Below are 24,343 nucleotides of genomic sequence, written 5' to 3' on the forward strand. Positions count from 1 at the left end.
ACTCGGTTTCTATTCTGCTACACAAACCTTGACCTCATATCAGATTAGATGTTATACTTGCGGAGTTACAGCGTCTGTTCGTCTCGACCTAAACGCAAAGAGCATACATGTGTTTCTACCAGCAGGAGGAAAAAGTACAATTTAAATAGCCATATGCACCGCATACTGTTTAAATATTGTAAAAATTAAAAAGAATCTCTGTTTTCGAAAATTGAAAAAGGAAATAAAAGTGTTATTCTAACACCTTCTATACCGACAGTCCAGAAATCAGCGGCAACCAAGTTATCGGGGACTGAAAATGTTATAACACAATGAATATATAAATGACGCGTAGCACATTATTCGGACTAAAAGGCCAATATTGGGCTGTTGATTGGCTAACTTAGTGTTTTAATCTGGAGAGTTGCAGGCCAAATGTGATGATATATCTAAAGTGTTAGAATTAATAAAGGGAACAAGACTGGTTATGTTGTCTTTGATTAAACATTTTCTGGTATGTGATATAAAATAGAGAGGTGGTCCCAAAACATTTCGGCAGCAGTAAATTATTTTGGTCTTTATCTCCTATTTAATTTGTTTTTACGTCGTTCAGGACATTTTATTATATATATTTAAGGGCAGATCATATTTTGTTCTTTACGTGGTGTCAAATTGCCGAAATCTAAATATTAAATACTAAACATACATCCGCTAAGATGTTTGAGCCACGAATACATTTCAAGTCCAACTCAGAAACTGTCACAAGCATGAAGATCGGAGTAGATGCTATAGAAGGGAGATGCGTTCTCTGCCTTTAAAGTGTGTGCTAAGAGGAGTTGCAATATGAGGGTATGCACTACTCACAAGTCTCCCTTAAATAGTGAGACATTGGATGGAAAAAAATCCTGCTTCTCCTAATGGGTCAGTGTATGACAATAACGTCATGTTTTTTTTGTGGACTCGAACGAGTGAGCTCATTGAGACAGTCCCTTTTAATCCTTCTGGGTCCCCTGTATGGCCCACTTTGTAGGCTCATGAGGTGGAAGAGAAATATGTATGGTTGTGTGATAATGGAATCTTCTTGATTGGAGTAGAATATATTCCTATCCAGTTTCTTATAATTATATGCTGTACAAGATGTTACAAAACTACTAATACTTCATATAGTACAATTTGCTTTTGTACTTGTTTCTAGTCTGGCAAAGTATCATATTATGTTTTAAAATATTAAAACAAGGATGGCTTTATTGGAGGAAAAGGTTTATCGTAATTTATTCGTTTCAGACACATAATTTAATTGATGCACCAGAATGGATGTATAAATTCATCATTGGCAAGAAAGGAGTAACTATCAGGAACATCACGCAAGCCTGCCCAAAGGTAATAGAAACTTGCTCATTGTCTTTCCATCATGACTTTTATTTAGGCAGATTCTGGTTTATAAAATGCAACATTGCAGCATTATGTGGTGTCAAGTAGCCTTCGTATGCAAATAACAGTTTTGTCTAACACTGTCACAATGCTAGCATTGATTTATAATGGCCAGAAAGTTTGCCAAACACTTTTGACGGAGCTTTCTGGTTATTGATAGCCAGAAGGTGTGCAACACACATTCTTACAATGTTGACTGTGATTGTCTAGATCTACACATAAATCAAAGGAAATGTAATAAATATAAATTAATAATGTTTTGAAGCAGTATTTGCCATGACTATTTGGAACAGTGTTTATCGAATCTGAACATTCTTTAACACAGGTCTGCAATATAGTATTAGTTCATATTGGCTCCAATCATACTTTGTAAATGTTTGTTTACAATGAAACCTCGCACGATGGTACCATCATGTACTCGTGTGCTGTTTAAGTTCTTTGAAAATAACACTTGATAAATAAAAATATATTGCACTAATTTCAGCATACTTCTTTTTAAAAATTTCTAACGTACTGCTTTCCTTGCAGAAGTAGTTTTACATAAAATAAATAACAAAATCTTAGTGCGTATATGATTTGAATCAGATGCAAGGAATTACTAAGATAATGTCAAGGCCAATGTTTTCGAAAGCAAACTCCTGAGTAAAGATAATATATCAAAGCCATTTTCTGGAATTTGTAATAAATTCCTTACATTTGTTTCCTAAAGACAGTTTCTTTTTTATTACTTCGTTAATGAATCCATATCTGGATGTGCATGTGGATGCTGTAGAATGTAGATGTTTCGAACCAGAATTTTTATTATATTTGTACCTGAAAATGAAATAAAATTATCGCCAATAATATCATTAATATCATTAGTTCTGCTGTTCTACAAACGAGAACAATAGTAGAGTGTACTTATTTAGTCCCGAATGCCTCATTTTTCTCATCAAAGCAGGAGTGTAACTGCAAGCCTCACGACCCTTGCTATAACTGGGGAGTCGGGTGGGATGGGAGTTGTTTAAGAAGAGGGTCAAAAAGCCATCGTCTTATTACGTTGTAGGGAGAGGAGATTGGAGTGTTTCTGAAGTTTTTGCAAAGGACCCGAAATTTTAAGTTACTCCTTTGTTACAAAGCAATAGAAAAATGTTAGTCTTTGAGTACACGTGCATAAATTTGCTAAATTCAGCGTTTTGTGATATAAAACTCTCCAAATAGAAAATGGGAAGGCAATAACAAGCTTACTTGTAATATACTTACTGGTTTGTTTGTACCAAAGTTTCTTTTCTCCACGACTGAAATATACTCAAAGAGTTACATTTCGTTGCATATCCTAGCTAACAATGTAACTGGGTGATTGTCACTAGAAAATAATCAACATTGTTTGCAATAAATGGTGTCATTATGTTTATATTTGGCTATAGTACAGTGATACCGGTTATGTATGCATTCGATTCGAACTGTTTCAGTAACGGGTGCCTTTGTTGAATTAGACTGCGCATACCTCCAAATGCTGATTATTCACTTTATTTGGATTCTCCCACATCCTTATTCCCTTGTGCGGTCATTGTTTTATTTCCACGCGCCAATAAACACTCATAGCAAATTATAATGTTCAATTGTGCCTTCCCACATCATCAGATCTTTGATAACAGTTTTGCTCAAGTATGAATATAAATATTTTAAATTTGTTACTGGTATAGACAAATACTACAGAGAAGAGGAGCATATTCTGGGTCATATAACCTTCATTTGATATCCAGTGAAGCAATCCATATCCAGCCATAGTAGTTATATAAACTGAGCATATAAAACATGTTTTGATGACCGTTTAAAACCTGTTGGCACTATCACGGTGATGATAAGTTTAAACTTGAGTGTGTCTCTCAAGGATATAGTGTGTCATTATCCCACTTTTCACTTGAATTAGTTACTTCATAGTCTTTACACAAATAGTTTTAGAAGGCATATAGTAACATTAAGGTTGATCAAATGCGAGCAAAGTATAGCACAGATCAATAATCAATACTGATTTGTTTCAAAGGTATAACAGTGATTATGATGCTACTAATTTGGAAAATTCTATAATAAACTGACTTAATGACTTAATGCCAAATTGCTATACTGTCGAAATACTTCTATAAAGGATGCTTTAGAAAATATATAGCCTCCAAAATAAGCAAGTTCATTTGGATACAGATTTGAAATGAACTAAGTCATTAAAATTAAATACAAATAAGAGAATATTAAACTGTTTTTAGTTTCTGCTTAATGGTTCCTAAATGATGTGCTATGATTCGTCTTATGGGAAATAAACATATATTTCAAAGTAAACACTAGATGTGAGAATCATATCTTCTGGCATAACTTAAGTACCTATACATGTATGGAGATGCAACTGTCAATCAATCACAAGTGGGACAACTACAATAGAACCAAAGGTAGCCAAATGGGCAAGCGGATCACTGCTTAATAAACGATCGAATTTTCCACTGGACGTGCCAGAGTTGAACAATTTACTTTAAACGTATTTCAAAAGCATATAATGAATCAGATATGTTCCGCTGTATGCCGATTCGGATTGTTTTGACATAGTTACTTTGCGAAATAAATGAGTTACTTTCAGCACTATTTTTAGAAGATGATGACCTGAAAATGTATGAAGTTAAAGGCATATTTATCATCGTGGAAAGAAAGGATTCATAGATGTAATAAATTGCCAACATTGATGAGTCAGGAGAACGTATCAAGTATCAAAATAGAGGTTATTGTATATGATCTTGGTATAAAGCTTGCTGATTTTAAGGCATTGAAAACTGAATGTTTCTCATTTCTGTCAACATGCATGTGGTTAAGTACCTGAACGACATGTGGTTGCCAAGCCGGATTAGAGGTTGGCATTGCCGCACTCGCATTAATGTTGTAATAATTACGTTTGCGTTTAGAAACAATGCGCGGTTTAAATAAAGACTTGAAACATCTGTTGGAATTCTCAAAGGAACACCTGACAGCATATTACAGTGTACTGTATTAACATACTGCATCCGTTTCAAAAGGCTTTTCTGAAGGAAAAGTATGTGAAGAGTCCACAATTGCCTTATATTCATAACAGCACTTCAGTTTGTTGGCAGAAAGAGGCTTATAAGTGATAACTCTTTTAGGTGGAGATCGTAAGCATTTACAACACAGTTTTTAATTAATCCAGACAATTGGTATCAGTTACAGTTATGAATTTATATCATGGCACTACGAAAACTGTTCAGGTCTATTTGTTCTGTTCATTGATTTTCTTTAACAGTATCTGCAGGTATTAATGTTTCTTATATTTTACTAACACTGCTTGTGCCGGTAAAAGTCAGGTTTTTAAAAATAAATTGGTGATGTTGTCTGAAAAGGGTGAGTAAGGTATTAGTGCAAACTGAGTCATTCTAGCAAATCAAACAGTTCCAGTGTCATTCAGACACACTGAGTTGTGTCACTATCATTCAGGCAAACTAAGCAGTGCCACGGCCATTAAAGGAAACTGAGTAGTACCACTATCATTCAGATAAAATGAGCGGTGCCAATATCAGCAGAGTTGAAATTGATTAGTGTGCTCTTTACATCTGTAGCCTAGGAAGGCTGTGATCATGTGTTAACTAGAATTATAAAGCTACATGAATTTGATCCGGATGACCAACTCTTGAACAAAATGTATAACTGTGAATGACAGAATGATAATATAGGTGTGACAGACAGTCATTCTATCTGTTGTGTTTTGAACACAAATGTCGAAGCGCTTTGATCTAGTAAATTCTTTGACACATATTCCATTCACACACATGTTCGGTTATGAACCTTTACACTCATTTTACCACAATTGTTGATTGACAGTTAACTATGTATGCTTGGACCAGAAAATTCCTTCGATCTGAACCTTATGATGTTTTAATAGGGTTTGATTATTTTGGGATTTTAGTATGACAAATTACATAATGTCATCAGCAGCATTCACTTGGTAATGATCTGGTGTGAGAAAATATAAATGTCTCTCTTTGTATCTCACATACTCGCTTCCTATCCCATAATTACTTCTGCGTCAGTTTTACATTAGTAGGATACTGCAGACATAACATTGTAGTTATAAATCTGATATTAAATTTGATTGTGTTTTGTTTTACAGGTTCTTTTTTTTGTCGTCATGATAGGCAAGTTCGTGTTATTTCTAGATTTTCATAGTAATCGATAACAAATTCGAGCAAGGGTAATTATTTCATATGGCTGGAAACAACATCCTGCAAATTAATTTTTTCAGGTCCGTATTCAATTCTTAAAAGGCCAGGACAAAATTGACGTGAAAGGCCCTGTAAAAGAAGTGAAGCAGGCTGTTGCTGCATTTCATGATGTTATTAAGGATTTTGTGAGTATTACATTCAACGTAAAACTGTTCCTTGCACATGTTCATTTGCAGCATAAGTCATTTCTCGTAAAGTGCAAACTTGTAATATAACCACCTCAGCGGTACTTGTTAGTCAGGATCAAATCGCTTCAGAGTGTGCTCCATCTTAGATTTAGAAACAAATTAACCTCCTAACAATTACATTGGAACTCGGGATGATTTAGCCTCCTCAAACTTTGCAAGTTTAGAAACACTGCTTCCTCTGTCTCTTCAAATGTGTGTAATATACTAACGCCTATGTGAACTGGATCTTAAACATAAAATCCATGCTATTGATTTTAGCTTCACTTGCTTAAGACCAGGATAACTCTGCAATGACCCATTATCCACAATCCGTATATAAGTCTATTAGCAAAAGGCCTCATTGCTCTAAACGCTGATCCTTTACATTCAAACCAGTTGATTTTAGATTTAAACAAATCCTCTTAATAAGCATCTTGGTTGCCGTCCGAAAACAACATTAAATATACGTCTACAGACTTGATGTTACAACAAAAACAAACACAATTAGAATGAGAAAACATTCTAATTCACGTTAATTATATGCAGGCGAAAGTAGTAAACTACGTATCTTGTGACTACTGATACTTAACAGTTTAAAAATCTACAACGTGTTCAAGGAACTCATGTGATCTAACCTATCCAATGAGAAAGAACTTAAATCTTTTTAGATAAAACCTGACCTGAATGTCCAGTGGGAAAAAACCCAAACTAGTCATCATGCTTACAACTAATATTAGTTTTAATAACTGCAAACACATACGTAGTCATATGTTTATAGATTCTATGCAATTTTACTTACGCACGGACAAATTTTAGCTACAGATCATTACTACACTGTCATGTATAAAGATTATATATATGTGTGTGTGTATATATGTATATATAAAACATCAAACTTCCCCATATAAGGAAAAGAAAGTTTATGCAATAAAGCTTTCGTGTTCCATATTAATCAAGCACACACATGATAATATTAATGAAACTAAGCAGGAAGATGCATAATGCTTCTACCAATATATATATATATATACAAAATAAAGCAATTTAGAACTCCTTTTCACGTAAAAGTGTATCAGCAATCAAATTATCTTTTCCATTGATGTGCCTAATGTCGATGCTGTATTTTTGCAGCATCAGTCTCATCCTCAGCATTCACTGATTGATAATTTTCAATTTATTGATGACATTAAGATGGTTGTAATCACTGAATGCAGGAATCTGAAAAGAACATGAAAAAATATACACCTCAAAGCAGTGTTAAGCCAAAACTTGACATTTGGTGAGGCAGTTTCATGTTGGTATGCTTGCCAGAGTCCAGGACCAGAGTAACTATTCCGAACCCTTTGTAGTTATGAATGGTGTGAAACAAGGATGCGTCTTACCCCGCACTCTCTTCAGCCTTATGTTCTCTGCAATGTTGATGGATGGTTTTAAGGACAACAAAGTGGGAGTGGATCCCCGATACCGTCTGGATGGCAAGTTGTTCAACCTGAGGAGGCTCCAAGCCAAAACCAAAGTCCAAGTTGAGAACACTCGCGACCTCCTGTTTGTATATGACTGTGCCCTCAACTCCAGCATGAAGCCAGGCATGCAACAGAGTATGGACCTCTTTTCCACAGCGTGCACCAACTTGGACTCACCATCTCTACCAGCAAGACTGAGGTTCTGCTTCAGCCAGCTCCTGGAGAAGATTACCTCGAAGCATCCATCATTGTCAATTGGCAAAAGCTCAAAAATGTAGTCAGGTTCAGATACCTCGGCATCACTCTCAGAAGCAGTCCACATAGACGATGAGGTGAACACCAGGATTGCCAACGCCAGCGTAGCATTTGGCAGACTCCGCTCAAATGTCTGGGATAGGAGAGGAATCAAGCTTGCCATCAAACTCAAAGTCTACTCAGCGGTTGTTCTCCCCACCCTCCTCTATGCTTGCGAGACCTGGACTGTGTATATCCGCCATGTTAAAAAACCGAACCGCTTCCATATGAGCTCCCTGAGAAAACTACTGAAAATCAGATTGCAGGACGAGGTACAGAACACAGAGGTGCTCTCTCAGGCCGGCATGACAAGCATCCACACCATGCTGTGCAAGGCACAACTCCGATGGACTTGCCATGTTGTCCGCATGCCGGTATAACACCTACCTATGAAGGTCGTCTATGGCGAACTAGAGTAAGGCAAGAGATCTCACGGTGGTCAAAGAAGAGGTACAAGGACACCCTCAAGGCCTCGCTGAAGAACTTAGGCATTGATCCTGACAGCTGGGAGAGTGTCGCTGATATTCGATCTGCTTGGTACGGTGTAGTCAATGCTGGTGCGGCAGCCTTTGAACAGAAAATACTGGTGGACGCAGCTGAGAAACGTGATCTGCGCATATCCAGGAAAAATAGTTCCGTAACTCCCAGTCAGCAACCTGTACATTCATGTCCCCACTACAACAGACTCTTTCGGGCCCGGATCGGACTCATCAACCATCTCCGGACCCACCCCCAAAGAATCGATGACATTAAATGGTCCTCATCGACACCGATGGACGAACATCATCAAGCCAAAATTTAAAGCAAACACTACTTGTCGATAGAGGAGTAGTTTCTCTGATGCCTATTATGTCATTATTTTAGAGGAATAGCACACAGGATGATCCATACTATTTTTGTCTTCTTGAATTAATAGCCCACAACACCAGCTTCACTTTCATCGACATATAGTTTAAATGACTGGATGAAATCTATAGCTGAAAGAAGTGGTACACTATTAAGTATGGACTTTAATTTATCGAACGCCTTCTGACATTTGTCAGGGCAATAAAACTTAGTCCTTATATTCAATGAATTGGTCATGGGTTAAACAATTCAATAAAACGTTGTAAAAATTTACAATGATATCCACCTATGCTCAAAATCGCATCAGTTGCTTTTTGCTCATATGCACAAGGAATTCATATATAGCTTTATCCTTAGCTCTACATACTTATCTTCACCATGTTCTACAATATGTCCTAAATACTTAAAACAATCTCTGCAAAATTCACTTTTACTTAAATTAATTTTCACATTTGCCTCAGTCACTCACTGGTCAACTATAGCGTATTTTTTCACTGCTGCTAAGTGACAAGTTGCAAATATCCGGTTTAGTACAAAAACCTCACATGCTCTAACCCATCTAATGGGATTTAACTTTGTTCATTTTAAATACTACCTGACTGACCTCTCCAATGTGAAAAAAACGTGTTACCCTGTTTACTAATAATACTGTTATTATTAACAACTGCAAACAAGTACATAACCATCTATTTAAGGTTATTAAGCAATCTGACAATATCATAGAATGTAACCTATGACACATTCCAAATTTAGCTCCAAATATTCATTATATCATTACAATTTACAGTCTGCTATCTTAAATGTCAACTTGCCGCTAGAACGGGAGTCTCAATAAATTCCCCGGCGTTTAGTCTGTTTCAAAATTGTTTAGTAATTTTTTCCAATAAACAAAACGTTGTAAATACATTGCAACCAATTTATTGTTGTTTCTCTTCAACATAATAGCTTATTATTTTAATAAAATGTTGAACTTCCCTAATTTTGTTTACAAGATCGGCTTAGTTTGCTTAATTTCTCTTGCCTTTTATTGACATTGTTACGTTGAATTTTGTAAAACCAGCTATAAACCTGATCTAATTACTAGACTGAAATGTTGACAGAAACAGTCCAAAGTAATGTATTTCATTTCCGTAGCCCGATGGATAAACATTACATTTTGTCAAAGTTATGCGCAGAATAGGCCGACATATCGCGAGTCATGAAAATACAAGGTTGGTATCCAGAGTTTTCAAAAATAATATTATTTTAAACAAAATATTCTGGTGACTATTGGTACTTTTCAAATGGGAAGCATTGCAGTATTTTGTTTTCGTCAATCGGTCGTGTTCGGCATGCGTTTTGCTTCAATATTGGTGACGGAAACCTCACGTGCGCAGAAATGCCCGGCAGCAGTATATATATATATATATATATATATATATATATATATATATATATATATATATATATATATATATATATATATATATATATATATATATATATATATATATATATATATATATATATGTGTGTGTGTGTGTGTGTGTGTGTGTGTGTGTGTGTGTGTGTATTTAACATTTAACATTGTTGATAGATGTCTTTCACTCTTGAATGCCTAATGTCGATATAGTGTTTGCATTGTGTGCTAATACGACAGTGCTCCATCTTGATGCTGTGATTCCCATTGTCAAATATTGTCAAGCAGGAATTCTGAAATAATTTAATTTTGCTGAATTGTCCCACTAGTCACAGCTTTGTTTCAATATTGTTGCTATAGAAAGTGAATTACGCTTCTACACCGTTCCAACTGCTGAGAAAATAATTAAGTCTTGCATTTCATATAAGGGGTAAATCCTTCTTGAAGTAAACGTTAGTGTTTGTCACAAACCAACCAATAATCGTTAATAAATGTGACATTTTCTTTCATGGCTAAAATTGGGGCCCCGAGTGGCCGAGTGGTCTAAAGCGCTCACCGTTCCGGATCACTGCCATCTCACCTCTGTCTGCGTGGGTTCGAGTCCAAGGCTCGACTAGCGTGGGTACGTGGGAAAGCCTGCCAGTAGCTTCTCGTGGGTCGGTGGTTCTTCCCTGGGTTTTCCAGGGTTCTTCCTCCACCAGTTATACTGGCCGCCATGTATAGCCTATCTTGTGCTGAAAAATGGCGTTAAACCCTAGATCAACAACAACAATCATGGCTGAAATTTGTAATAACTTGTGTTTCTTAATTACACCGAATGGGAACTTCCACTAGAGACACTTTACCTATGTAGATTATCTTAATGGGCCCTAGAGTGCTCTTCAGACAAAATCACACTAGCTACTTATCCGTTCATTAAGTAATCATTTAATGATGTTTGTATATTTATAGCTGCCGGTACCTTTTAATCGCTGCCATCACAATTAATTGTATAAACTTGCGCACATTGAGGTTTCACCAAATGACTTCTTATGATGTTGAAAAGATTATAAAGAATAGAATCATGTTGAAAATCTTTTTATAAATGCTCATTAGATCTTCTTAGACCTATGGTCATACCGAGGATGGGTTTTTATTTAAACATTTTACTCTGTGCATAGTGGTTCCCCAAAATGAAAATGGTGCAGTGTGGTTAACCAGAATTTAAAGCAACAGGATATAAATGAAATGCCAAGAGAGGTAATTCTGTAGTTCACTTAGTTATCTTGTGAACATCGTTCTTTTGACATGTAACACAAAGTTTGTTACGAAATGTGGTATCTTGGACTTTCTATAGTTTATAAGAGATTGGTTCAATGCTTGGCAATTCAAAATAGTTAATGCACAGAAGAAACTGAGTTGTCTTTGTTTCCAGAAAAACGTTTAGGTCGTAAAATATTAGTCCTTGAGAGCAACCTTTGTTTTAATTTTCCACATTATAGCAGTGGGTATATTGCAAGTTGTGTACAACATATATGCACCTTGACGTTTGTTCTTCTCACATGCTCACTTGTATGCATCATGTCACCACATCTTTTAGTAAATGTTAGAATGATCCATATCCCCAAAAACAAAACAAGCTCAGCATTGCACTCACTCTTTACGTAAGCATCTTCAAAATTACAAACCTTTTGGAATTGTGTAACTAATTTGTAATCCATGTTTTGAAGGAATTAACTAATTTGATATTTATTGTGGGGGCAATAACATTGTGGTTTTAAAATGGTGTTGTACAATAAAGTATTGAAATTGTGTCGACCACGACCGTCCAGATACGGTTAATAATCTCAAAGCGACTAGCTCAGTGATGGTCAACCGGTATTAGGTTCGTCAGTTCTTGAGTAGCGGTCACTGGTCGATTCAATCATCAGTTTGAGCTTCAATAATCTGATTAAGGATGTTAATATATGCATGCAACCATCTGTTAATTAATTATCTTATTCTTTTAATCTGGCCAAATCTAGGAAATTGTCTGAAGTGTTACAAGCAATAAATAGATCAAAGGTAGTATGTGATGGCTTTCAAGTATTGGATTAAACATTTTCCTACTGTATGTGAGATAAAAAAGAGAAATTGACCCAAAATGTTCTGCAGCACTTAAGTACGTTTTGTTATTGTTTTCTTCATTAGTGTTGTTTAATATGCCTTTAGCGGAATAGTGAAGGGCAGCTCAAGTATTTGTCTTCAAGTCAAGAAACCAAAACATGAATACTAAACGCTAAATAATAAAACAAACGGCAAAGAAATATAAGCCTCAAGAATACATTTCAAGTCCACTCAGAAACTGCTTCCTCTGCGAAATCTTAGCTTGGAGTAGCAAAGCCCAGTCACAGGAAAACCTAACATTGAACACCTTTGTAGGCAGTGTTTTTTTGTGATTGCCATTCTCCGTTGGTTACAAATACAAAGTAGTACAAGGGAAATCGAATCCAAGCAACTTGATAAACTGAGACCTTGTAGTTACTATAAATTTCAATAGTGAAAGAAACTAACATTGCTTGTGATTTTTCCAACAAAAGCTTTGCACTAAACTTTGAGATACAAAACTCGTCACTTTAATGTCATGGACAAAATACTGATAATATTAAAAATTATTGTATCACTTTGTATCAGAATCTGATTCGTTTTTAAAACATGATATTTTATTATTATATGAAAATAATATATAGTCTGGCATATTATGTATATTTAATTTCTGTTTGTTACTTTTTCTTAATGCTAAAATATTATGTGTAAGTGTTCAAATCAAATTCATGTTGTACTTGATTAAAACCACCGATATTGATTTTAATTTGTAACAAAATAATACATAATAAACGTTTCACTAGGAGTGTGGGTTAAATAGTAGGACCTTTATCAATAGAGTAAACATATTTATTTGGGTCTGTGTGTAGGACATTAGCATTCAACATAAAAATACCTTGCCTACCTGAAGTTTGTTACATTCCTATTATGACTTTGGTATTTTATTATCTGATTTGATCTTGTAAACAACTTGAAATATTCTATATGAAAAATACCATTAAATCAAAGAGTATTTTCGGCAAATGCTAATTGTGACCTTGGCGAAGGAGAGGAGTTTATAATCTTGTTAGTTTGAGAAATTACTTATTCCCACAATAACATCTAAATCAGTAATCAATTTTATGGTTCTATTCAGCATTTTATTTAGGTAAAATATTTTTGTTCAAATATTTTGTTTAACGGATATACAAAGTACTGCTAAATAATATTTTTGGACAGAATTATAGTGATTTCTGACAAGGATATCAGTAATTATACAATTTTGATTAATTGGAATGCTGGTAGCACATCATCACAATTCAGGGCTTTGGTACTTAATACATTAAAAACAAGTGGCACATCACCACCTTCAGCGGTGAATCTTATTCGAACATCACTGGAATTTAATTAAAACGTTATTCATTAGGACTGGTGACAGATCTTTTTGGACTATTAGGGATGTAATTTGCAATACTGTAACTTTCTTCGCAATACTGTATGTTCCTATGAAATCTTCACTTTGTTTTCATGTATTCACTAGCTGAATTTTACACAACTTGTTGTATATTGCTTTTTTAGTATGCAAAAGATGCAATCATTTTGTTATCAAGCACCTTTAAAACATGCAAAATTATATCGATAATAATAACAACTAGTTTAGAAGCCAGGCTACTGATCAAAATTTGTAAATGTACTGGTTTGTTGTGGTTCAGTCACATGTATGAAGGGTTGGAGCAGTTATTGCCCCGAGATGATCTAGAAGTGGGAGACAAAGTCCCGCCTCTACGATCCAAATTGAATAATTGTTTGCAAACGAATTAATCCTAGCTGTCCCTCAGGGGGTAGTGGCAAACGTTCTCCCATTAAAGGTTGTAGTGCAACCTTGCCTAACACGCTCAAGTTCATTAAGGATCCAGCCATTTGCTCAAATACTCATATTACTGAACTTATAATGAATTCTGAGAATTAGCCTGCATATGAATTCCTAGGTAGGACCTCTCATGCTTTTTGCGAGTTTTGTCAAAAATCCCATATGAACCATTGGATAAAGCTTCTTTTGAAACCCTTGTCCCTATCACTCTTTTCCTTGTCTCCTTGTTTTCTGTGTGAAGGAGTGAACATCATGCCTTGCATTTTAGAAAAGGTAACTTGAGGTTCAGCAGTAATTATGAGTCCGTTTTTCTCCTTTGTCAATCTAGCTTTGTTTGCATTCCTTCGATACAACCACATACTATGAAGATCATCGGTTTAAGTGGAATCCGTGCTGGGCATGATCCAGATTGACCTATCTGCAAAGATAGTCATTTTAAATTCTATTTGGCTGCCTCAAAAGTGGGAAGATCGGGTCGGACGAGTTTTACTCGTATTTGTTAAGGGCTTTATTGATATCTAGAATCTCAGCAATTCCAGGTCGGTTGTTGAGTTCGTCCGTTCATAAGAAATAAAGCCCATGAATTTAGGGATAGTGGTGCTTTATAGACCTGTCTTAATCATTCGGCACTCGTGGATTTTGTAAGAGTTTCAATTTAGTGATCACATGCTACTTTCTTCTCCATTTACCTTCTGTCTTTATCGCACTAGAACAATGGCATGTTTTCCTTGGGCCCATGTTCATTACACAAAACGTTGCCAAATCAAAAATGCTGACAGCTTACATTAGTGGACATTCTAATGATGATGGAATTTCCATTTTATGTCAATATTTAATTTAGGTCACCAGACTCCTTCGAAAATGGCAAATTAAGCAAGGCAACAGTGACTGGTATTAAAAACCTGCTTTTAACATGTAGCTTCTTGGTAGGGGGAAACTAATTTTAATTATATAATACGAGCCTTCTCCTCATCCCGCGATACTTTGAAATCCAGAATTGGCATTTTTGGAAGTTGCACTGGGTCTGTGTTATTTTCGTTCTAGATTTTCTCGAAATTTTAATAGGAGGATGAAATTATGAGCCAGGGTGAGGGTATTTAGATCCCAGAAAAGGTATGAAATGCAATAGAGTCGTCCTATTATTACATATTACATATTTAAAACTAGCTTAACACCCACCACCCACTACTTAAACAAGGAAAAGCTACCTTTCTAAACAGAAATATTATTACTCCTTTCTTTAAAGATTATAGTTTATATGAACGATGAAATCTTTTCGCAATAACCTTCTTCGCGTATATTTCAAAGATGATTATGTTGGAAGGATATGCATTGCTGGTTTTATTTTACTCAGTTCCCTCGCGTCAATGGCCTGTATCCATCACTGGTGTTCAAAAGGCCATTCGGTGTTAACCCTGGGGTGTACAAACATACAATAAAATTTTTAGATAAAACAATATTATGGTCGATTTTCAAATTAATCCAGCACATCGCAGACTTGCTGAGTAAAATGCACTCATAGAAGCATCAAATGAGTTTTACAGTGGGTTTTGGACTAAACGAATAACGCAGACACAATGTGATGGACGATGTAAATTTATAAAATGAATATATATATATATATATATATATATATATATATATATATATATATATATATATATATATATATATATATATATACCTAGTGGTTAGAGTGTCCGCCTCGGATGCGGGAGATCGTGAGTTCGATCCCCGGCCGAGTCATACCAAAGACTTACCAAATGGTACTAACAGCTGCCTCGCCTGGCGCTCAGCATTAAGAGGTTAGTGTTAGGACTGGTCGGCCCGGTGTCAGGATAATGTGACTGGGTGGGACATCATGCTACATGTCTGCGGCATGATGCCCCAGTGCTAGACATCACTATAAACTGCCACAATGCAGACATCGTAGCGATATGACTGAAAAATTGTTAAAGCTACGTTAAAAATCACATCATATATATATATATATATATATATATATATATATATATATATATATATATATATATATATATATATATTACAAATACAATGATTCTCTCACGCTCTCAACATACAATTGATCCAATCACTCTACATAAACATTCACAAATTGATAAACGAAAATATGATTCATGTAATCTTACGTATGAAAGTAAGATTCAAATATTCTCATGAACTGCAATGCTAGAGAGATTTACATAATCTCACGTATGGAATACGATTAATATTCCAATAATCTTAAGAAATTCAAATAAGTTTCAAGTAATAATGTGCACTGTAAGTGAGATTCACATAATCTCCTATACTATGCAATGTAAGCGAGATTTCACATAATCTCCTATATGTAAATAAGATTCAAAATAATCTAATGAAATTGAAAATGTACTCAACTGAAACATCAGTTGGAACAAGCATATGCCTCTTGACAATTGTACAGTTGTATGATTCATAAACTGATTAACCACAGTTTCAGAGTCCTTGGGTTGGCCCACACTTATCGGTCACTCACATCCTTCACGGATCCACCACATGTACAGACATACGTATGCACATACATATAGACATCATACAGCACCCTTGTATTGGCTACGTCTACATTCGTGACTCCACCACATGTAAAGACACACGTATGCACATATGTATAGACAGCACGCAGCACTAAACAGCTACCGTCAGCCATACACTTCTTCAGTCAGCTCTAAACAGTACTAAATAAGTTCAGACAGCTCTACACAGCCCTGAACAGCTACAATAAAACCAAACTGGTCATAATAATGAGTTCTTATAATTCTTTAGATATATGCTAATAAATTAAACTCTAATAGTAACTTGTAATTCACAAGTTCACAACGTTTCATATCTGCGTAGTAGTAATTGCATCATTACACGATATGACTTTAAAACCCGAATAAGCTTCACATATCAAATAAAATATAAATTTAACACTTACCCCTATGGCTGTAGAACACAATGGAGAACTTTCACTCCTTGACAAGATCCAAAACGACCAGTGTCGGTTAGAAATGGAATCTACCTTAAATCCATAGGAGAGTGAGTAATAGTCAGGGTAAAATATCCGTACATATTGTGGTTTTAATGTCTCCCGTCGCAAGTAATTTTCGACGAAATATCTGCTGTACAGTCGCTTACCTGGAAAAACAATTATTCACCTAGGTAACGTTGTATGCATGTACAACGAAAGATAGTCAAATCGTTCTAAGGCAAAACAAAGTTATTTCTTGCATTATTCTGTGACACTGATAATGTTAGCTTGGGCACAATGTTTCAGCTAATGGTCAAAGAGTATTGCTGCATTTTGTTTCCAAAGTGGCAAACATGGAGGAAGAATATAAACTGTTATATCTACAATAATTTGTACAGAGGCTTGGTTACTTGCGCATGAAGAACTAAATTCCCACTATGAAATTCTTGCGACAGTAGATGATAATAGTGGTAACGAGCCATCGAGTCATTGATTTAATAATTTATGAAACAAATATCAGCTCTCCCATTATGTATTTTGATTCTTTTATTGATTCAGACTATAAAATGGAATTTTACATTTACTTTCTTACCTAAACTATCGTATCAGTGAGTCTGATTATTTCAGTGGGTAAGTAAACTGTAGAAGACAGTGGTTTAGTCAAATCATGCCAATACTGATCCAATTTCTTGAAAAAAACACGAAACAGGTCAGGATATGTGCGACTCTCGGTTTTTATTTTCTAGATGATCATAAGTATTTAATTTATAGAATGAAAACATGTGGAAAGTTATGTACATTTTATTTTCAGAGAAGTCGCATTGATTTCGCAGAACTTGAGATTGAACGGAAATATTACGGGCGAATCATCGGAGCAGCTGGTGCTACAAGTAAGTATTAAATGTAGCTTGTTCCATTTTGTTGATTGAATAACATCATTTGCTAAAATGTTGACTACAAATTATGTTAGCATCATTCTGCGCTGATTTCATAACGCACTTTCCAAAAGTAAAGTCTCATGTGAATCGGCACTGTCACACCCATCAAACCTGACGGTTTTCAGAGAGCAATTCAAGGTTACATGTTAAGTAGTGCGCGATAGCTGATGGTTATGGGTTTATTGTCTTCTTGCCCTGGTCATTATGTATTAAATGATAAACCATTAGTCATTATGTCCATCTCTTTGCTTATTACTATATTTCTACATTTGTGCATAATTTTCGCTGCAGTTCCTAGGTAATTAATATCTATGATAATTGTTGGCCACGCATATACTGCAAGCGTTCTATCAATATTGGATAGATGTTTCACGAGTAACATCCCCTTTGAAGCAATTCCTATCAGTGTCTGGTGAAGTCATTGCTAGGTTTAAACGATCAAATTCAAGTTCACAATGTCTGAGGAGACAAAAGTAGTAGGAATGAACAACATTTCTAGACATTGTTGAAATGTATACGGATAAGTGAAGAAGGCCGCAAGACTTGGCTATTACTTTCATTTCTTTACTCAGTTAGAATGATCAGGAATGAGACTGGTGTGGTGATTCTTATCCCCACTGAAGAAGATAAGAGCTCAATTATCCGCATTGAAGGAAACCGAACAGGACTTGAAAGGGCAAAGCAGTGGATCATGGAAATGGTAGCAAGTATGGTATGTTCAATAAGTGCAGAAGTCTGCTAGTAGACAATGAGACATAGTTATGATGTTTCTGCTTGCAACGGCTTCAGTGTACAAATTGTATGTTATTAGGTTTGGTTTTGTATTGGTTGGTTTCACGCAATTGTTCAGCATATGATATACCTTAGATGGCGGAGAAAGAATCTGGAAAGACCCCTTTAATAACCACCAATCAATGAGAAGCTACTGGCAAGCTTTCTCAAATACCTATGTTAGGTAAGCCGAGAGTCATGCGGACAGATATGCGATGCGCGAGTGATCTGTAAGAGCAGTGTGTGTCTTTAGTACATCATAAGCAAAATAGCTATTCACAGCAAATTTGCTTCAATGAAATCATTTGTATATGTGTTTGATTGCCTGAATTTACCAATCATGGTTTTGGTCCCCATGTTTAAAGAAATATATTTTGCAAGCACATATTTTAATACTTCCGCTTGCTATCGCACATATTTTATTAAACACATGGTTGAGGCCATTTCGATAGAGCTCGACACCACATTCATTTAGCAGGACCATTCTCAATGTCTATATTTGAGACTTTATCAGGTTCAGAGTGCAAGATTTAAAAAAAATATTTTAAAAGAAGAACAAAATTACAAGAGAATCGTTTAATTTCGGACCTGCCTTTTGCATAACCAAGCTAAACCATTCACATTAAATTATTGCAGCGTGCTGAAGGGCCTATCCAGGCAAATGGGCTGCCTGTTTCCACCCAGCCGTTCGTATAGTCTCAGCCGGCCACGCCAGGCCGGCGCTTTATTACCACAGTGCCTTTTTGCAGCTTTCTCGATAGGGGGTTATAAGACAATGAATAACTTCTTGTACTCCAAAACATAGGCTAACGAATACGTTGGTACTCAATTCGACGACCATTCATAGTTAGAATCGCATCTGAATTCAAATCCTGCCATATAAATGACTGAATGAAGCTACAAAGGTACCATAAATGAATTATTTCGAAATATGCTTTCTACGGAATGTCCCCACCACCGTTTACGATAGTGTATATTATAGAGGAGTAAGATTAAGTGCATCCATCCTTACCAAGTTTATGCCGATGTTTGAAAATTGATAAAATCGAAAATCAGCAACCGAGATAATGGCAAAGCCTTCTTTTCTACTAAGCAGCTTCCTGCCAACTTCTTTCGTAGTCATTCGGGTCCTACACTATCATCTATCAAACGATTTTGTAAACCCTTGAAAACGATTTCACTTCCATCATTATATTTTCCCCTCTTTGTTTTAAGGTTGATAGGTTTTTGAATGCCACTACCAACTTGTAAAGAATGCGGTTTTTATTCCACTGTCTTGAATTTGGCCTCTCGTTCGCTATATCGTTTGGGTGAGAAGGCAGAAAACAATAATGCGTTGGATGCTGTCCGTCGCATATCACATGCTATTAAAATGGATGTCAATTACCCTAGAGCTAACGTTCTGACAGCCTCATTTAACATGGATCAAGTTGGACGAGACACTATTCTGAGCTTTTCATTTCTCAAATTATTCAAATTATGTACAACTTTCTTTGATTCAATAGAACCTTTGGATGGATAATATATGCGAATGTAATGTCAGTTCTTGACTCTTCACAACATTGTATTCATCTGTTTATAGAATCTCTAACCCATGAAAAGCTAGTTTAAATCCTCTGGAACGCATATAATGTATTATACTAGAGCTGAAGAAAGCTTTTGCAAATGGATTTGTAACGGCGAAAATCTAGACTGCCCTCCACTCAGAATGTATATGAGGTGCGAATTACTTATTGCTTGTAAGTTGCGTCTTACTAATGACATCACACACCACATTCTGTCTTGATTGGTCAGCTTTATGATCGATTTTGTTTCATCTTTGAGGGCAAACAAATAGCAAAGATAAATATCAAGTGATAGCGGTCAATGATCTTTGATACAATCAGGTATCATAGGAGGCTTGATATTTTTCATTATAAACATCAGTCGGACTTTATGTCCAACTGTCACCTAACACGACTTCACTCTCCGCCCCTGTTCCCAAAGTGGAATCTGTCGTGGGTTTCGACATGGCATGATTTTTAATACGTTTGAGCCTCTAAACACTGTGCCACTGAAGCATCTATCGCACAAGATATGCTATAGGTCTGTTCCGATTTTTCAGTGGTTTTAATGACGCTGACAGATTTCAGAACTAAGAACAAAAACGAATCTTACGACACCTCTCTTCCTTCAATCATTCGAGAGAGGCAATAATTCAACTTTCTATTTGCGTGGCATGGCATCGCTAAACATGGTTGAATTTCGCTGGTCCTCTGGTTGCTGCCCAGACGGTCAACAGACCATGCCGTTCTGGACAACTGCAGTCTTCGGTTCCATCAATCAGCTAGATTCAGTTTAGAACGTTTTCCTTGTAATCAGGTCAAGAGAGGGAAATCACTGTGTATTTCCTATATAAACATATCCAGTGGTGTCAGCCTTCTCTGGAAAAGTTTCATCGGTGAAATTGAGAGTTAATTGACACTACTATGTGCTTTTCATGTTCTCCTCCAATTACCTATTCTGCTAACGTTGTTTAGATTGGGTAATGTGTTTAATGGAGACAAGACATTGTACATCATGTTTCTCCAAGAATACTTACACAATCACATTGCTTTAAATCACTCCTAGCATCCTGGAATTCACTTACCTAGTCTCAGATGGTTTAAAATTGCTGTATTTGGAGTACGATGTATTACCTAGCTTGGTATGGGGCGGTAATATGTAAGAACTATTCCCTTTGGGTATACAAATTATAGATTGTTAGACGTTTCCAAGCCTAAGGCAAGGTTGAATTCCAAAGTTAGTAGAAGTGATTCAATGTAATTGGGCAAGTATTCTTGGAGAAAAATAAGTTGCCATAAAAGTTCCTATTTCAGACCTCTGGTGAATTTTGATCTGAAAATTATTTATTAAATATAATTTGTACATACGAAATGACATAGTATATACAGCCATGAGTATAAACGGGAAAATTTGCACATCCCAGGAAGTTTCTAAAATGTACCAATGAGAGAGTTTGTTAGCAGAAATAACTGAAAGAAACAAATCTACTTTCAAGGTTTATTACTAAATCGTGATTCTGCCAGTATTTGTTTTTTCTACAGAAATTTGTACATCTTTCTTTTAAATATGTTTTCCTTTCGTGCAGGGTTTTTAAGTAAAGTATTTTCAGTTCCATGACACGCCTAACATTTTTTTGAAACACTTATAATATTCTCGAATTGTAAACACCTCACGCCCTCCACCAAAAGGAACCATTCCACGATAATGTGGAAAATATTGGTTCATGGCATTCGAGTTCAACCAAGAGGGCAGCAACTACAGAATGTTCAAACAAAACTAAAATCAGAGAAAAATGGCATGTACCAAGCCATACTCACCTTTTCTCAACTATACCATATATTTGTGGCAACATTGTTAGAGTTAGTGCTCCGTGGTAAAATGTTAGGCTCACATTGCAGGGAAAGTACGTCCCCAGTGCGACTGCATGATCAGTTATAATGGCAAGGGGTCAGGATTTCTTACAAATTAAACCAAGCATTTAAAACAAACAAACAAAAGACAAACTTTGAGAAACTTACCGTGGACTCGTCTAGTGTTGTCTCAGTTCACTTATTGAATGTAGGTCTCCACCAGAGATGTGGATCTTATAGATTCAATATGTAACAACGTTTCTTAAGGTTTTTGTTACTGTTTGAAAATGTATCGAATTACATTTGAAATTCAAAAGTTGGAGAATGTGTACGGGTTGTATCTAGTCTAAGTACATCTTTATACGTTGATAAAGTACAACAAACATACGATGCTGCAGTCTAAAGAGATTAACGTGGCTCTTCATAACCTTGGTAAGATTTTCGGCTCTTTCTCCAGTGTATGATTGTTCTAAATAGATACTGCTGTTTACATCAATCTTAAATTCAGAATTTTGCCAAAGGAGATTTCCCCCGTTTTGTGTAAAAAAGCGGACAAAAACATCAGTTTGTTGTTGTTGTTGATCTCTGCTTTATCTGCCTCTGTTACGTTTATTATGCTACCATTGGAAATGATCGTTTTCTTTTGCAACCGTTGTAACTGAACGTTAGGGAAACGGCGCAATACGTCTTATTTATAATATAACCTTTTTCCATAGATCCGCGAAGAGACAGAGACAACAATAGATTTTCCAAGTGAAACCAGCAATTCTGAGGTAATCGCTATCACTAGCAAAAGGCAAATGTTATTGACTTTTTCATTGTTGTATGATTGCAGAAAGAAAGTTCACGCCTCATATCCATCTAAGTCTGCTCGTCATCGTTCGGTTTCCATATTGCACTTGCTCACCACGCTATGATATTTGCAACATTAGGTTTTAATAATATGCTCTTAATTTTGTTAGATTTAATTGGTTACCAATTGGTTACCAATTTCGGTAGATTTTGTAGTTACAAGTTGGAAATTAAAAGACCCTACTAGCAACTATACGTATGTGGAAGCAGCAGGAAATTTCAACAGTCTGTAAATGAATGTATCACAACTCCAGAAATGAATTCACATGAAATTAAACAAACACACAGTATACTTCTACCAGTGACAAAAATAACTTGGATACATTACTTACTATAATGCTTTCTATCTGTTTATGTCAGCAAATTATAAAAGAAACAATGTTTACTTCCCAGTAGATTGCGCATTTAAATAACGAATGTGGCATTGTAGATGATGTCATATAAGGTCGCAATATACATGAAAGTCTCGACCCTTATGTCAATTAACGCAGAGTGATAAATTATTAATTCCAAGACCACACGATGACGTAGGCCATGCTAGAATCAAGCAATTAAAGCTCATACATATAATTATACATTGGAGAGAGAGAGAGAGAGAGAGAGAGAGAGAGAGAAGATGTTCTTTCTTTTGTTTTAGACTTGCTTGACAGTGGTGAGGGATACATATTACATTCCACATAATTTTACATTATTGTCCGTTTCATCATCAGTGGTAAAATTATGTATTGAACTTTATGAAAGCAATGTTAATTATGTTCAAGTTTTGCATTTAAATTGTATTTTACACAGTTGGTGCATTCAAAACTGCAACATAAACTATAATAATATTCTAGGCCTGATGGGTATGATAATGAATTTTGTATGATATTGAACTTAAAGAAATATTGAATAATGAATAGAAGAAAAAAAGTTGCATCTCGTGTATTTTATCTCTTTTTACTATGTTCTCAAGAAACTGGAATTTACATTCCTAGTTCGTGTGTGGCACGAGGCACGTGCGATAAATGCATTCAAGTACAGGCATTCATCAGAACCTTCAAAAATGTAACAAGGAGCCAGTCACCATATGAAACGTGTTTTGCCGATATATCTGAAATCTGCGATAAATGGGCCAATGAAATTATGGCAGACTTAGGCAAAAAGTGACAAAAAGTATCGTATCTACATTTAGCGGAGAAGGTTTATATTCTTGATTCAGTTAAGTCCTAAGAGATGTTACAAGGAAGATCCAATTTATATGAATATTAATATTTTGGAATATGTGTTTGAAATTTAACTGTATTCCAATGAAAAATATAATATAAACGTTTTTATGTTTTGTAGGCTGCTAAGTAATGCCCATTTCTCCTACCCCGTTAACAAACGCCTCTTATAAAAATACTACTTAGATGAACTTTTATACCAAAATAGGAATCAGGCAAATAAAATACGGCATTTCGGTTGGTGTACTTTAAAATTGAAATGTTTTGAGAGAGCAGACAGACTCATCCTGTGAAAGGTATGTAGTAATATGGCATTTCAGTTAGAGAGCAGACAGACTCATCCTGTGAAAGGTATGTGGCAATATGGCATTTCAGTTAGAGAGCAGACAGACTCATCATGTGAAAGGTAATATGGCATCTCAGTTAGAGAGCAGACAGACTCATCCTA

The 24,343-nt window shown here is 35.7% G+C and overlaps 1 protein-coding gene across 4 annotated transcripts in view; it reads left to right on the forward strand.

The window, feature by feature from the left end:
• The window catches only part of LOC149776051 (vigilin-like), a 95,750-nt gene that overhangs the window by 39,575 nt on the left and 31,832 nt on the right, over nt 1-24,343 (forward strand). For all 4 annotated transcript variants that reach the window (XM_089940874.1, XM_089940871.1, XM_089940872.1 and 1 more), the window contains exons 7-11: nt 1,264-1,359; nt 5,687-5,791; nt 17,549-17,627; nt 18,248-18,387; nt 22,558-22,614. In XM_089940874.1, coding sequence (XP_089797000.1) covers nt 1,264-1,359; nt 5,687-5,791; nt 17,549-17,627; nt 18,248-18,387; nt 22,558-22,614 — 477 coding nt within the window. The remainder of the gene's footprint in view (nt 1-1,263; nt 1,360-5,686; nt 5,792-17,548; nt 17,628-18,247; nt 18,388-22,557; nt 22,615-24,343) is intronic.

Source organism: Sinohyriopsis cumingii, chromosome 18, assembly GCF_028554795.1.
Source record: "Sinohyriopsis cumingii isolate HCF-2022 chromosome 18, ASM2855479v2, whole genome shotgun sequence".
Taxonomy (NCBI): domain Eukaryota; kingdom Metazoa; phylum Mollusca; class Bivalvia; order Unionida; family Unionidae; genus Sinohyriopsis; species Sinohyriopsis cumingii.